The 17626-nt window shown below is 37.2% G+C and overlaps 1 protein-coding gene across 1 annotated transcript; it reads left to right on the forward strand.

The window, feature by feature from the left end:
- The first annotated feature begins 213 nt into the window (after window positions 1-213).
- On the forward strand, window positions 214-9534 carry ipmka (inositol polyphosphate multikinase a). Its single transcript, XM_079473294.1, has 6 exons — window positions 214-441; window positions 3191-3276; window positions 3406-3502; window positions 5239-5411; window positions 8051-8132; window positions 8496-9534. Exons 1-6 carry the CDS (start codon window positions 300-302, stop codon window positions 8960-8962), a joined length of 1047 nt encoding a protein of 348 aa, XP_079329420.1. The 5' UTR covers window positions 214-299; the 3' UTR covers window positions 8963-9534.
- Window positions 9535-17626: the final 8092 nt, after the last annotated feature.

A 17626-nucleotide genomic window follows, 5' to 3' on the forward strand; every position in this document is an offset into this window, starting at 1 on the left:
TATGAGCGTAAAATGTAATCCGGAACGTGTTCGTGGCACACAACAGAGAGCAGACCCGTACATCTTTAAGCAGACGAAAGCAATACTCAAGCACAGATAAGAAAGCATTCAACTAATATGTCGATCTGATACCAGTACGTCGGTATCGATACGCCCTCGCACGCGCTCGACACGAATGAACATGCGGGGTCCCGGACGCGCCTCTGACCTGATGAATGAGTTACCTGAACATGTTTATGTTCCTGTGAAATACCTGTCTGTCACACTCTGTGAAATCATTAACCGGCGCGGTGCTGTGAATGGAAATGTCAGCGAATGGTCGGATCATGGACTCACCATCTCTAATAGTGGAAAAGAGGAAAGAGTTGGACGTGCGGGTGGATGGATGCGTGCCCTTCTCACATCAAGTAGCCGGACATAAATGCGGAATCGATAACACTGGTCAGTTTGGACGAAGCGTTCTTATCCGTGTTTATGATCGCTTCATTTTCGAAGAGCGACAAAGCAACTAGGCTATACTAATGTGCCACACATTTGAAGTTATCCTAAGTTTGAAATGATAAAGTTGGATTTATTTAGTTTATATTATTATTATTATTATTTAATTGATCAAATGAAACAATGTGACAAAGTTAAACATGTTTATCCTGTTGTTTGATGCTGAATGAATTATTGTGTGCATGCATTATCGTTCAAGAGTTACTTTTATTAAGATGGTTTTTGGAATAAACAAAACAAAACAAAACGATAAAGCCTAACACAAATGACTTCATTATATAGTATCTTCAAACTTTGCCTATAGGATATCTACACAAATGTGATAATGGTTTATTACCAAGCAGCTTGTTGAGAGGTAATGATTCCATCTATTCTGACCTATTTATTAATCCAAGCCAAACATTTTGGGGCATTTACCATGTTAGGACACATTGTGTCAAGTGAGACAAAACTTTTGAGAAGTGTAGTGTAGCTTTGGTTGAACAAGTAACAAAGAAAGTCTTTGCGAGGTTCCCGTTCGAGTTTATATCATAATTTGGAACAAGTCCTAAACGTCACTCAAAAATGAGAATTCTGTCATCATTTACTCACCTCCGTGTTGTTCCAAATCTGTATACATGTGTTTGGTGTGATGAACACAGAGAAAGATATTTGGAAGAATGCTTGTCAACAAACAGATCAAAAACCCCATTGACAACCATATAGGAAAAACACTATGGTAGTCAAGTGCCCCAGAACTGTTTGGTGTGCTACAATCTTCAACATGTCTTTTCTGTGTTCAACAGAACCAAACAAATGGTAATGTAAATTTTCCTACAATGGGAGTCAATGTTTGGTTATAAGCGTTATAAGCGTTCTTCCAAATATCTTTCAAATTTGGGTGAAGTATCCCTTAAAGGATCAAGAGTCCATATAAAAAGGAGATTTTGTCATGTTGGAAAATTTCCTGGTTCCTTAATAATGGTTTCAATTGGAATTCTTACAAACGTAAGATATTGCCATAGGGATTAAGCCTCACTCATCCGCTGAACCTCAGCAGTCAGATGACATCACTTCCTTTGCTGTCATTCGTGATTGTGGTTCATGGGGATTTCACACTGAATTAGCCACCGAGAGCTGTTATCTGATGGACTGTGTGGACTGCCAGATTGTGAGCGGTCAGCACTTTAGTTTTTCTTGTGTTTCATGGGGTGAGTAGATAAAGGCAGAGTTTCTAATAGCTAACAAATCCCATTCAAGCTACTAAGCATAAAAATACAGTCTAATCAAATGTTTCTTGGCATTGATCCTCAAATGTACAGTATGTCATGTTATAAAGGCACTTAGTATTTTACAAAAGACTTCCTTTAGATCAGGGGTGTCAAACATACGGCCCGCGGGCCGTATCCGGCCCGATAAGGCGTCCAATACGGCCCGAGGGAAGATTTGAAAAATAATACAAATATGAAATAAAAGTTTATTATTATTTTAATTAATTTAAAGTTTATTAATACAATCAGGTTTTCGCTGCCATATTATGTTTTGTTTTATTAAATTTTTTATTTTATCATTGATCATTTAATTGGGCTTCTGCCGGAACCCCTAACAAGCATGCGCATTCTAAAGCGCCGCCTACATTTCGAAAACAAAGTCGGCTAAGTTGTGCGGCAAGGACTAGTGATTTTAAAATGTCCAAATAAAGAAAACTGACGGAAGAAGACGTATTTCTTCTGTGAGTTCAACGGTAGGCCGGTATGTTTAATCTGCTCACAAGCCGTGGCTGTGCAAAACGAGTACAATATTAAACGGCACTATGAGATATACGCAGAGAAATATGATAAATACACTGGACAACTTCGAAAAGTCAATAATTTAACTTTAGCCTCGGAAAAAAGCAGTCAATGTTCACAAAAAGAACAGAGACTGATGAAGCTGTAACGCTATTTGATTGCCAACGAAATCGCAGCGGGATCAAAGCCGTTTTCAGAGGGAGAATTCATCAAGAATCGGTAATGAACATTAACAAGTCCAACCTGCGCTCTCGACTCACAAACAGACAGCTAAATGACATCATGAGATTGATGTGGTTGAAGAAAAGAGATGTCAGGAATTAAAATCATAATGCAGATGCGATCTAGATCTTTTGTTGTTAAAGGGAATTTCTAGTATATATTTAATGTTCATATCCAAAGTGAAGTTGTACTACTGTACTAATTGTTAAATATGTTAAGGCAGTTTTTCCTATTAGTGAATTATATTGTATAGCTTGTATGGTTCATATTTAATGTGACCGTCTGTACACAAATAGAGTCTGTTGCATTTTTGTCATTACTAGTTTAAAAAGTATCTGACAAAAAATATTCATATTCAAAGGAAAGGGTTTTGATTGCCTTTACCTAAACAAAATAGTTTTTTCAAAGAGGAATAAGAGTGTTATTGAACCGTTCTGAGGAATGCACCTTTTACAGAACAGTATGTCTTTCTAGTTTTTTTGCTAATTCATTTGTAATTTGGTGCAATATGGTTTAAAAAAGGTGATTCGGCCCGCACATTGTCACTTTTCTCTCCATCCGGCCCTTACCCTAAAATGAGTTTGACACCCCTGCTTTAGATGAATCATACACATCTTCACACTTACAAAACGGGTGTGGTTTGTATGTTGTGATGATCATCGGTGTCCAAGGGGTTTCAGTCTTTTGGTTGACCTGTACAGGTGTTCTGCAGCATCCTGATGGCACAATACTTAAACAGCTACAACATCCTCCGAGAGGTCCACGAGAGATGCTCTTCTACAAACAGGTAACTGACCTTCACTCTGCGTCGGACAGACATCGGAGTTACACAAATACCCAAAAGCATCTTGAGACGGAAGAAGAAATGTCTGATATCTTAGATCCGAACTATAAGGCACATGTCACTGTTCTGCAGGTATATGATCAAGACTGCACAGATGTGAGACTTCTGGACCTGCGACAACATCTTCCCAAGTTCTATGGCACATGGGCACCACGGGAGTCCCCGCATGGTGAGATTAAAAGACACACAATCTCACGGCTATTCTGAACCTTTTACAAGGTTACAAATTTGTATGAAATTTTGCAGACACCTTTATCCAAAGTCACATATATAACTTTTATAAGTGACTTTTACAGTAAATTAGTATAGAAACTATCACAAGAAAAGTTGTATACGTTGACCTGTGGAGTAAATCCTTTTAGTATGTCCATTACAATAGGGCTTTTCCCTGAAGGTCAGTTTAGGTTAGTGTTTTCTTGGTAAGTTCAGAAAGTTACTTTATAGTTAATAATTGATCATTATTGTTTGCTATTTGCCCTGGGATTGTCTTCCAGCATTGGCAATGCACTTTATGAGAAAGCAGAAACACACGAAACCTTCCTCACGTTCTCTGCTTTGTTGTGGGTGTGTCCAAAGTACAGGAACTGGATGAGTGGGATGTTTGTTTAGTCTGTATAAGGAGCGTTCGCTTTATCAGTGCTGGACTTTAAACCTATGCTTACTGTCTCTATGCATCTTCTCGTGCTTCTGTTTGACCTTCCCAGCAACAGCACACAATACAGACCTGTGTTTGGCGACAGCTCTACAGAAGAACTCGGCTTATTGATACGGCTTTAGTGCTGATTGTGGAGGTTTATCAGTTCACACACTGTTCCTCGGCCTCTGAATCATCTGTCGCTATGTCAACGATCCAATGGTCAATGTGATTCTATAATGAAGTAATGACCTCAGTGTTGGTTAATGATGTTTTGTCAGCAGGAAAACACACTGCTGTTGAAAAGTTTAGTCTCACTTCCACATTATTTATTTATATTTCCTTTACATATTTTTAATAATAGCAAACTCATCAAAACAATGAAATACAATAAATATAACTAGTTTCGACGAATATTGTATATTAATACAATTCTGCCATATTTTGGCATCTTTAATGTAAGTCTTTACACAGGATTGACAAAAATGTGCTCTTGACATTTTATTAAGTTTCCATCTATTCAGAGTTCTTATTAGCTATTTCTCTATTTCTTGGTCCAAGTCATTTATTTTCGAAATATTTGTTTTACATTTTAGTTGTATATTGAGATAAATGAATTACTTAGCATGATTATATTTGTGTCTATAAAACATAATTTTATGTATTCAGACATACATGTGCAAAATGATAAGAAACGTTTTTTGGTCTACTAACCCCAAACTGTTGACCCAGTAATATGTATAATAGTACGTTCTAGTAAGTTAATGGCAAGAACTAATATACTGATATTGTCTACAACCATAACATTAAAAAACATGATTATTCATACCGTGTTAATCTGATAATATTGTAAAAAATATAAGTACCTAAAGTTTTGAGTTTCAGAGCCACAGTGATGACAAACTCTCTCTCTAATCTTTAAACTCAAATTTGAAGTCTGATATGATGGACAAACAGAACAAATCACAAAACCAACTAAATTTAAGTCGAATTTGACTGATAGCAACAACAAAAAATGTGAACATATGTTATGAAGATATGGTTACAGTGAACTTTTGGGTACAATGATCATGAAGTGAAAATCTGATATGGTGACCCCAGGCAGAACTCATTGAACAGTTTATTGTCATAGCATATTTCCGCCTCAAGGTGGCAGTCTGGTATTGATATTGATACTTGAACATCCAAATCAAAACTTGTTTTGCATTGTTTAATACAATGCAAGTATAATTGAGTAAACCGGGTCTCTGATCATTTGTTGTATTTCTCAGAGCTGTATCTGAAGCTGGAGGATGTGACACGGAGGTTTTTACGGCCCTGCATCATGGATGTGAAGATCGGGAGGAGAAGTTACGACCCATTTGCATCACATGACAAACGTGAACAGCAGATTAGGAAGTATCCTCTGATGGAGGAGATCGGCTTCCTGTTACTAGGCATGAGGGTGAGTGCATGTGTCTTCGTCATTTCTGTCAAATCCTCTATATATCACTTATTTGATCTACCGGTATCTGATTTTATTTTGATGTACCAAGTGTGACGAGTCATAAGGTCGGAGGAAAAAGTATTGCTCGGAAGTAGCTCTTTCATGCTTTAGGATGGTTTTGTCCTTAGTTCACTCATAGTTCACTCAGAAATATATCTCTGTCTTCATTTATATACCCTCACATGCAGTTCGTGCACTTTTTCTGTAGAACACAAAAGAAGATATAATGTCTAAGTAGTTTTGTGCTTGGGACATTGTTGAGTTTTTTTTCTGAAACTCTAAAGGAGAGCCAAGGCAGATAATCCAAAAAGTGGACGATAAGAAGCAAATGTCTCCATTTACTTTCCATTTAATCTCATTACTTTTCCAGACGAAACAACCAAGATGTTAAAAAGATCTCATTTGTGATGAGATCATCGTGATTGAGGTCTCTAAAGGTCTGGTTTCACTGCTGCAGAACAGAAATCCCCATCCTCCATCTTGTAAGGCTTGATCAATATTCACAGCTTCTCCAGACACTTTGTTAATTACCCCTGATAAGACATTTGATGAGAAGATTGTGGTTTGTGTGAAACACACACTCGTCGTCCTTCTTCACTTCGGCTCCTCCAGCCGGCAGTTCAGCTCACTGTGCTGCAGTGGTTGTAAACAAGGTCAAACGTGAAGACAGAGACAGATTAAACTAATTCCATCTGTATTCTCACTTCAGAATCAATAAGTGTAAAGATCTCCAACCTTTCTGCCCTCATCTCTTTATTCCAAGAGCGGTGGATTTCTACACTCATTCTTTAGTGATTTACTTACCATAAATGTGGATGATTAGTCATTTTTGTGATATTACAGTCTGTTTTCCATTGATAAACAGAGTTATGTGATCAATCTGAATATTGCTTATATTATCCAGCCAGTAGGAGGTGCACATTTTAACTTTGTGGTATGAAATGTACTTGTGTGATTCAATTTTGTCACACAACTAGAGAAGCAGTGCATCCAAAAGAGATGAATCTTTTCTTGACGTGTAAGGAGATTCAAGAAAGAAAATACAGAGTATAAAGGCAAGAGCGTTTGAGGCTCACTTAAAAAAAATGACAAGACAAAAAATAAGTTTATTCAATGTTTATGTGTTTGCTTCTTTTAAACTTAAGACACTGTACTTTTATTCTAGTTTTCAGTTATTTCTCAGAAGTAATAATGACTCCTTGGTATACTTTACTGACCAAAAACCTATGTATATTTGTACTCTCTTTTGATAGAGATATAATTTAAAGTTAGTAAAAGTGAAGTATATTTCATGTATAAAATGTACCACCTAAATTGCAATGTAGTAGTACACTTAAAGTGCAAAAATTATATTTAAATAATAAACTATAAGTGTGATGATAAGTTTACTGAAACAAACTTGCAGTTTAATAGTTGCAGTATTTTTAATATTCTTGCAACTATTAATCTAGTATCTTATTGAGAGTATACTTCAAAGTGTGCTTTCATAAGCACAAAATGACGCTAAAAGTATTTAACTACAAAACATTGTGTACTCGAAATATTGTTACACACTTATATATAAAAGTATTTTTATTAAAATAAAAAGTGGGTGAATTTAGTCCCAGGTAGTACTAAAATAGTACGTATACAAGTATACTGCTATTAGTATAGAGGGAATATAGCTACTAAAATTACATTACCTAAGTATACTTAATAAAATGTACTTGAAGTATAAGGACAGAGTATTTTGACCAATTACATACCGACAACCCTAAATTCAGGTGTCAAACATACAAAAAACAGTGATGTGATGTCGCGCAAATAGATTAAGTTTTATTTTGTCTTTGTAAATAAGGACCGCCCACTAACCTGTCAATCAACCAGCTCAAATAATTGTATTGTAAACATCATACGTGTTCTGATTGTCTAGTTTTGTTGTCGTACTTAACGCTAAAAACAAAATAAATGACCTTTTCCCCTAAAGATACTTGCTGTGTTGCTTCATCTTGTATTTTGCCCTGCGATGTTGTTGAAGGATCTGTAGCTCATAATTCATTATCTTGTGGAAGAGCTCCATCTTTGGCCCTCTGTTTAGTAGTTCTCTCCTCCACACCTCAGTAAATCATCTTCTGTTTCCACTCTCTGCTTGCGCTTGTTTCTTCCCATCTAATTACTTTCAGTGTCTCTAGGCTGAGACACAATTGCCAGCTGCTGTCAAAGTCTCCTCTCTCGCTCTTTCCATGTTATTTCCGTTTGTTTCATTTGTTTTGGCGTATGGCGGACGTGAGCGTGGAAATCCGTCCAGTGGAACTTGCTCATCGCAACTTCAGGCCTGTTTGCGCCCGAGTGTCTCTTCCAAAACCTAGAGCTGCCTTTGTAGATGGCAGGAGTGTGGGAGCGCAGTTGGTTCTTACAGGCTAATTTTAGCCAAATTGTACAGATGCATCACATGTTTCTTTCGTGGATAAGGCAATCCCATAATGCCTTGCAATGGGTTACTGGCTGTTTTACATATCTGAGGTTCTATTTCTGATTGGAAACTAACAGTACTCATGATGTTTGCTCTTACTGATAGATGTTCTCTTGTCTTTTTCTGTCTTATCTTTTTTCCTCAGGTGTACCAAATCAACTCCGAGAGTTACATTACTTATGACCAGCTCTATGGACGCAGTCTTGGAATGGACACTGTTAAAAATGGTATGGCTCCATTGTCATGATTGACTTGTTTGGGTTCTCACCGTCATTAAAACCTATACAAATGTTTGAAATTAAAACTAAATTAAAGAAATCATAAGCAATGGAAAACTTTAAACAGTTGGAAATCATTTTTAAAATAAAAAAAAAAACATGTAAGCCCCGGGAATATTCCAGGAATTCAAAAAATTCAAAATGAAAGCTTGCAAAATGTGTCAATTTCATTACAATATAATTAGATCAAAAATATTAAATGTCTAGAAATTAGAGAATGAAAACACAAAATTCATTGTTAAAAGCATGTGGGATGATTTTATATGTAATCACAAATGAATGAATAAAAACGGTGGATTTTGTTTTCAACAGGGTTGACTACATTTTTCCACAACGGTAAAGACATACGGAGAGATGCAATTTCCCAGATCATCTCTAAAATCAAAAGCATTCTCCGCTGGTTTGAGAGCCAGACTCAGCTGCATTTCTACGCCAGTTCTCTGCTGCTGGTCTATGAAGGTTCTACTCGCAGAGTCAATGGAACGAATCACAGGAGAGTTGAGACGGAGTCACAGTGCAACCACGGCAGCCTCACACGATCGGGCCGAACACACTGTCAACCGTACTGTACTGATCTTTCCCTCAGTGAGAGGAACATCAACGGAACACGCGGAGGAAGTATAGAAGAGGACTGGGAGAAGCAGGTTGGACTGGGAGAAGGAGTGGAAGTGAAGATGATCGATTTTGCTCATGTGTTTCCTAGTGATGGTCCTGATGAGAGCTACATGTACGGACTGAGGAACCTTCTCTCAAACTTAGAACAGGTAGTGAAGGACTGACGTCAATGATCAGTTGTGAATTGAAATGTGGTCTGTTGTTGTTTGTGATCAACCCTGTCTTGATTCATGTCATAATATTTTAGACATCACATTTATTACTTTAAATTGATCATAATCCAGTGCAAAATCATATGCTATGCATACAGTTTACATATGCTATAAGCTCTGAACACAAGGCCCACAAAGGCTTTGTCCTTTAACGTAATGATGAACTATCATTGCAACATACAGATTTAGAATGAAATGATGATAGATTTAAATTATGCCAAAGTTACATTTTACAGGTCCAGCTGTTGTTATAAAACATATTATTCACAACACACTTACTGTGTAAGTACTGACTTCTATTAATGGCTTAACTATTGATGCAAACAATGTATTTCTGATAAAAAAGCTAATAGAAACAATGCAGTTTCAAGCTAAAGGTTTACTTACTGTATATCTTTAACGTTTGTGCTTTCTCACTGACAAAGAAAGCCACATGGGTAAAAAATATAACTATTGTGGTTCTGTTTTCAACACAAAAGGCCTGTGAAGTAATTATGAATTTCAAATGTGCTTAATAAATGTTCAAATAAATTAAAAGAGAAAAGAGAAAAAGCAGTGTGCAGTCATTCATATTTTAGCTTTTAGGGGGGTAAAGCTAAACGACATGCAGATTCATGCTTTTTTACACGAGATGATTCATGTTGATATTTAATGTGCAGATTTCATGTTTTTTTCTGTAGTACATCTGAAGATCCAATTCAATTCGATCGTATGTTTCCAACTAGATGTTTTTCCCTTAAATGTCCGAAATCTCACAATTTAAAAGAGTAAAGTCTACATCTAATGGAATTAAATAATGTCCGTACAGTCTGCACAGCTTTAAAAATGAGACGAGCACTGTTTTTCTGTGATAAAAACTCCAATATTTTGTCCGTAATGGAGTTAAGTGTCCAGCCAACTGTGGATAAATTTAGCTTGGCAGAAATCATTACATTTACACATTTCAATATACTTTGGCCTGCCTAATGCATTCTATGGCTGCTGTGGGGCTTTCAGTTCAGAGAAAAATGTGTTATTTTCAAAAATCGCCTCTCTCAGATCCACCACCCACTCTTTATCCATATAGCATATGGATTAAATCCATAGAATAATCTATCACTTAAAATATTCATTAAAATGTTACAAAGCTCATCCAAGAAGCTTTGTAGTGATTAAACCTGGAACTTGACTCACAATACTTTATTTACATATATATTTAATGTAATATATTTACATTGATGTGATTTATACACCCACGGTGACCCAAATGCCCTTAGAGCATAAATCGGCCACATCAAGTGCACATTGACAGAATTCAATTCAGTTAGAAATCAAGGAAACTGATATTGTGGAGTGTGCTGTGAAATATCAGAAAACACTTTGGTGTTCCTGGGAAGAAGCATTGTATTTATCATGTTTGCAATTGTTTTTAAATGATAACATTCCTTTTAAATACCCACTTTAGCAACCCAAGAGGTTTTCAGTGGTATTTATTCTTCAAAAAGACACGCTGACAAATAAATGAATAGATGAAATGAAGTGCATCATTTCTTGTAAATAAACACACAGTTTTTCATCTTCTGTCCCGTTGCGTTTCTCTCCATTTACAGTTTTCCGAGTGTCATTTTATGCCTCTGGTCTTCTTTACCCTGCAGGGATTTTTCATTATTCCTAATTTGAATGTAATTTGAAATATAATTGGAATCTAAAAACCAATTTCCCAGCAAACGTCCCCAAAAAAGCTGAAGACCAATGCGTCCATTAAAAAGCTTTAAATTAATATATCTTGCCCACGATCTCAATATTGTTTTTCTTCTCTCTATTTAATTTTGAATTAATATGTTATTTTCAAAGCAAATTGTTCAAAAGTCCCATGTTCACCACGAACATCGTTTTACAAGCTCGCTTCACGCGTATAGTTGCAATGTTCTGCCACTCGGAGGCGCTGTGTTTCCTGTTAGCAGCGCACATCGAAAGACTGGGAGAAATGGAGAACTCCAAACTCAATCTAGCCTTCAGATTTAGCTAAGGAATTAAGTGTAAAACGAAAAGCACTTCATAACTATATATATATATATATATATATATATAGGGTACGTGATATGGTTTGAGATTAGTTTCTGTGTGCTGTTGTCGGAATGCGTTTGTTGGTGATTTTATTCTAGGATGCTGGTTGAGATATAAACAGGAAATTATTTGATTTTACCCACTTAACCGTATTTTGTGGACAGATTTATACTCGTATCTAAAAATATAAGCAAGCCATAAGCGCGTGATTTGTGATGGAGTTGATCGATTCATAGTTGGATGTGATGCGAGCAAGAAAGGCTGGAATACATAAAAACTGGATTTGATCCTTTTGACAGATGACAAGCTGTTATGCATCCGATGTGCTTAAATATGCATAAGCAAATAATTTGTTCAGTTAACCAAGCTTTAATTCAGTCCGGCCCGCTGTATAGAGCTCTTTAAAACACATAAAGTTTGTGGCCTACTTCAAACAAGACCCTGTGAATTTGACATTTTGCTGAAACTGTAGTTTTGAAAATCGTAACGTCCATCGCATTAGAAAGTGAATAAACTTTATTTCATCTCAGATGCGAATCGTGGTGGTACTCGACTATGCGCAGACCAATCAAAGTATCGTGAGCAGATGTGCAATCGCGGTATTTTTACACGCCAATCGTTCTGTGCAGCCAGGGATGATTTAATATTTGCTAGTTGGTTGACGATATTGTTCAGAGAAGGAAAATAAGAGACAGAGAACAGCACTACAGTTTCTATCTTTTTTCTTGCGCAGATAACACAATAAGCCACAGAAAGCAGAGTTTAGGCCATCTCTTCTAAATACACAGCACATTTGGCCTACATGACGATTATTTTATTCAGAACAAACACGTAGGCTACCTTATTTTATATACCTTACAATGTTTGTAAAATGAACCATTTTTTTTATTTTTTTTATTTTTTGTTATTTGTCAATGTAGTTTTCCATAAAAATGCAACAAAGTGGTTGCCAAGCAACACAGACGCAGCATCCAAGATGCAGTGGCCCAGTAAAATTGATGTAATGGGGTCACAAGTGTTAGAGAGCAATTTTCATTGCCAAAAATGTACATCAGAATCATTGACCAAACTGTCCTTTGTTAACGTCCCTAATGTTTTTATGCTGTAATGATTATTTTAGTTCAATTGGAGTCCGTATTAAAACTGAATATCTGTCTGTTCTATAAAAACAGAGGCCATCAAAATGGTTCTACATTCCTATAAGATTACAAGCAGCTCCTGGACATAAGAGGTTTTCATGTCTGCTGTGAAGTGCACTTAGACAAAATCACAGCCTTCACGAGAAAGAAATGTTCATTCTGGTTCCACGGAGAGAACATGTTACCGTCTCAATGTGTTAAACTGTGCTGGTACTCTCCTAACACCGGAGAAGAAAAAACACCCGTGCTTACGGATATGAGATCCAAACACATGCTGTGGTTTGAAATCCTCTCTGGAGAAGTTATGGCAAAGTTATAGAAATAAACTCCATTGTCTGTCAGCAATAAAGTGGCAAGATATAAAAACTAAAGGAAATTGTTTTTAGGGCGGTTTAGACTCTTCTCTAAAAGATGAATCTTTTCAAGTTTTTCAATGTCCTTCTGCGGTATCAGGTCTTATTCCCAGTATTCTATTAATTTGCTATTGAAGTTGATAAATAATGCTATTCAAGTTAAATGTCTTATTCGGGTAAGAAAACCGTGTCGCTTTTTGTTCTCTTATCTTGATATAAAAAGTATGTTTTTTCACATGTGGACGTATTACAAGAATAGCCTTGACGTTTCCATGGATATTTGCTCAATATTCAATATTCTAACAGTTGATGGAGGCGATTACATTATTGCTTTCAAGGACAAGCATCAGCAAAAAAGGTAAAAGATGGGAGTCATTTCAGCTCTGTGGCGCGGGAGTTTGTTGCTGCAGAATTGATTGAGGGCAGAAAATGAGCTCATGCGCAGTTATGAGAAATTAAACTCTCGAATGTTGAAATAATTTGTTTTCAATTTCTTTTGTAAATCCATTGAGCAAAATACTGGACACATGCAGTTGACTTTTATTATGTGTAAACATGACATTTGTCCACATGAATTCTAGTTCATTTCCCCATAGTGTTGTTGTAATGGAGGGGTCAAGGAGGGGGCGTGAACCAGAATGACACCGCAACATGTAAGCATTTCTCCGTTCCACCCAGTAGATGACAACAACTAGAAAACCAAGGTGAAATAAACAAAGGCAAGACGGGAGGCTAAGGAAATGAAAGTACGGCGTGCGTCTCCTTTAGTCTTTTTCTTAATATAACAGGTCAAGTTGTGGGAAAGGGTACGGAAATTATTAAATGTGAGACGGCCCACATCAAACACATTAAAGGACTGGCAAATCATTTTTGCTAACACCAAAAATTTAAGCGATTCAGTTCATGTTCTTTTAGTTTCAGATCAGTAGTTATTATTAGTTTCGGTTGCTAAGGTACTGGGGACAAAAACATCTTTACAGCATAGGCAACCCTGACATTTAATATGATGTGTTTGATATTCAAATGACTTACTAAACATGCTAAGTAATCGTTTATTGCAAATGCATTGCAGAAAGGTTTCTGGGGGGTTTCATTTAGGGTTAGGGGACAGAAATTATCATTAGCTTAGTATTAAATAATTAAGTCAATGGAAAGTCCTCTAATGATAAGAGTACCGGCGTGTGTGTGTGTGTGATGGGTTTGTAAAGTAGCTCTTATCAGTGAACAGACCAAGAGTATGAAGATAAAGCAGCCGTACATGCTCGGGGCTCATGAACATCACACACGCACAACAGTGGTTATGACGGGTTAATATTTTAAATCATTTATATTATAATTTAAAATATTTGATTATCAAAGTAATTGCCATCTCGCTTTGAAAGCTCTTGCGTTTTAGGCTTCCGTGGTTGCGCAAAATTCAAATTAAAAAACGCCTCGCAAACACGCGAGTTGGAGTTTAATTGATAATTATGATTTAATGAATGCAATGCACACTGAAAAATCTAATGTATTATTAAAACCGAACTTACAGCAATAATTTGACTTGTGCGTTATTTCTGCGCCCTTAAATTACAATTTGGCATCCGGTTGAAATTCAGAAACTGAATCACTGAATATCAAACGCATTCTGAATGCGGCACAGATTGAAAAGGGCACTACAGTTGTTGTTCTTTTGTACTGAAGTAACACTCTGTTAAACATCCCTGCCAGAACAAATAAATATATCATACAATATCACCCTAGGACGGAAAGGTCAAATTGATTCGATATGACTGCAGGAAAGGAGATGAAATCTATTTGTCTTTTAATTGTCTTTTGCTGGAATATTCCAGCCACGAGGACACAGTAAATGGGAAATGTATTGGGCTGTGTTTGTGTGAGAGAGAGAGAGAGAGACACGCTGATGAATTGGCTGGATTTAACCCGTGTGAAAGGTCCTGACATGTTGTCTTGCATCTAGGAAGTTGAAAAGAGAACGACAGGGTTAAAGAGGTTGTGTTTCACAGGACCTTTGTAGCATCAAATGCAATATAAAATACATAACTACGTGTCCAGAGGTGTATAAAGACGGGTTGCAAAATATCTTCTTTTAATCCTTTTCTTTCAGTGAATATTTCTTCATCAAAATGCTTTATGTGGTTTTAAGGGCTTCTGGGCATATTTTGTGTTCTTTTTGTGTAAAGATCAAAGCGTGCATGTAGTTCATGCATATGATGTCCATTAAAGCAGGTGTTAAAATGAGACCTTCAGAAGTTCAGTGACATTCAGCACGTCTGTGAGTTCATGCCACTAAACACCCATGATGACCTTTTAGATGAGGCCGGAGATTATTATCCGTCATTTTAATGCGTCTCAGTGACGGGGTCTGGTTTACTGCCGATCAATAACGTAGATGTCAGGGATGTGATATACACACAAATATTTCGTTCTTTCATGATTGAAGAATGGTGTACAGACGAAGAGAATCAAGAATTGTTGGTGTTCATTTGTATAGCTCATTGTGTATGAATGCTGCGTCTTGTTTTGTCAGCTGAAATCAACTAAAACAATAAAATATATGTCTTGCAATATTTCTCTATACTGAATATTGGAAACATCATCATCGCAGCAGAGGAGTGTGTTTACCTGAGATATGAGGGTTTAATATGCTGTTAAGCTCCTGTAGGCAGATGGAGGGATGTGGGTTTGTGATGTGTCCTGGATCAATGTTTGCAGCCGGTCAGGCAGTATTGGCTTCCATTTCAATTGCTCTTGGTTTTAAGTCTGGTCAGCAGTGTGTTTGTGGCTAGATTACAGTGTGAATTCAGATTCTCTTTTGACTTTCCATACAACTGAAAAATGCAAGGCCTGGGTCCAAAAATCGAAGGTAGCTGCCTTGCCCCCCAGTCTGTCAGTGCCTTCACAATCTGTGTATTTTTGTGGGGCATATACTTTATAATCTAGAACAAAATTCAATTGAGCTTACATAACCAAAGAAATATTAAGTTACTGTGATGCTGTTATGATTTTATATAGTAGAAACGTCACAAGATGCATTTTAGTCTTATACAATGTATATGATATGTACGAGATAATTGACAAACAAGCCGTTCAGTTATTAGAAAGTTAATGCACACCCTGAGGTGGTAATGCGGCCACGACGCAACGCAGACTTTCGAATCATTGAAAGGACCGGAGTCAATTATTCTGCTTATACAGGGTGTTTTATCACCCTGCAAACCAAAAACTAAAAATTGGATTGCTTATTTGGGCTTGTTTTGTCACACAGGATTGCTTGTTTATTTTTTACAGATCTGGCAACACTGGCCATGGATTTTAGTTAGAAAGAGGTAGAGAGAGAGTCAAGGTTGAGGCGGTCAGACTCGCATGGACATGCAATTTATGCCATGATGACCAGACCGGCTGGTCATCTAAACGTCAGGAGACGGGATGCTGGCATTTGGTAAGCATCACAGAGCACAGGGGACCGTTTCAATAAGGAGGTTCAACCAACTCCAGTTGAGTTTACTTAGAAGTTGGTTTACTTAGAAATTGGAAACTTTGAGTTTTTGGTGCCAGAACTGCTGATTTGAGTTAGTTCTATCACCTCATGCGTAGGCTTACCTTGAGTTAAGTGCTTGCGCCACAACTACGACAAGCCATGATTAATGGCGCACTGATATTACGATTCACCATGGCAATGGCACCAAAAAAAGCAACATGGCGGCAGAAAGTGCTGAAGAGCGAGGCTTTTTTTGCTCTGCATACAGTGGATTTACTAATGTGCTGAAAATGACTTATTATTCAATTAATTAATAGATAAATGTACCAATAAAAAAACACATTAATCAGTAAATGAATGAACGAAACAACAGAATTCTCTAATGCTGAGATATCATGGTATATAGGACACCTGTTGTTAGGGTGTCAGTCTCAGACTGATCAGAGGCTTTAACCCTGCTCGGAGCAGTTTTGGGTAGGAACGGCTGCACGTCCAAATTAATTGTTTATCACCTTTATCGCTGCATTTCTGCATTTGTCTGTATTTATACATTTCTTTATTCATGCACTTTATTTATTTAAGTCATTTCTAATCCTCCGTCGAAAACTACCATTTGTGAGGGCATGTAAGGGAAAGAATATGCTCTGATGTAATACACGGCCATGTTAGGATGGATGATGAGATTTGCTATATCTAATTCACATGCAGTATCCTCTGTAGCACATATGACATTTTAGTCACTGAGATGGTCTCTGTGTGATCAAAATGTGTGCAATGAGTGACTGTATTAATGAATGAATGACGTACACCGCTTGCGCTTTAAAAAGGCGGAGGACATCAAAATAAACCCCGGGTTTATCAAAGAAAACCTGCTCCTGACCAGTAAGACTCCTAGTATGTAGTAAGTTACCTCTCTTTAAGAAACGGGCTTGAGTTACCCCGCTTTATCTGGTTTGACATACCTCACATCCTGAAACGGAAAGCCCAGAGTTTCCCTCATTTCAGAGTTAATATACTCAGAGTTTTCACCAAACCTCCTTCCTGAAACGGCCCCGGGTGTCACAGATGGCACTGAAAACAAACGAGGCTGTAAGTTACACAGACATTTATGCAAACAGAGCGGGACCTCCGCTAAAGATGACAGGGGCACGAGGCTTCTCTTGTCTTTTACTGCAACCAATAAACTCCAGCATAAAATTGTCAGGCCTCGGGGTGTCCTATACATAGAGTAACACGGGAGGTGTCGAAACGAGTCGAATCAGCCAAGGATTTTATGACACTTTTAAAAGCTGTGAAGAAAGGAATGCTGGAGACCCCGCAAGCCGTACGGGTTTGTAGTTTGAGTGTGTAGATGTCCGGGAGTGTGACTACAGCTAGATTCTTACTAGTTTGACCAGCGGTGCTTCTCAACTGGTTTTGCTTCAGGTCACAGATTTTACATCCAACATTTAGTGGCATCCCAAAATGATACCGATACTATGTATCGTGAGCAAAAACCGAACACTGAAATCTGTCACTTGAATTGATTTCACACAATAATAATCTCTGATTATTCTCGATAATGTAGTTGCAATTTATTATATGTATTGGCATTAAC

The sequence above is a fragment of the Barbatula barbatula genome, assembly GCF_947034865.1.
Source record: "Barbatula barbatula genome assembly, chromosome: 14".
Lineage (NCBI taxonomy): Eukaryota > Metazoa > Chordata > Actinopteri > Cypriniformes > Nemacheilidae > Barbatula > Barbatula barbatula.

Coding starts and splice junctions, on each gene's coding strand:
- ipmka (XM_079473294.1), top strand. CDS start 300: ATGGAAATGTCAGCGAATGGTCGGATCATGGACTCACCATCTCTAATA. Junction 3,503..5,238: donor ACCACGGGAGTCCCCGCATG/GTGAGATTAAAA, acceptor TGTATTTCTCAG/AGCTGTATCTGAAGCTGGAG. Junction 8,133..8,495: donor AATGGACACTGTTAAAAATG/GTATGGCTCCAT, acceptor TGTTTTCAACAG/GGTTGACTACATTTTTCCAC.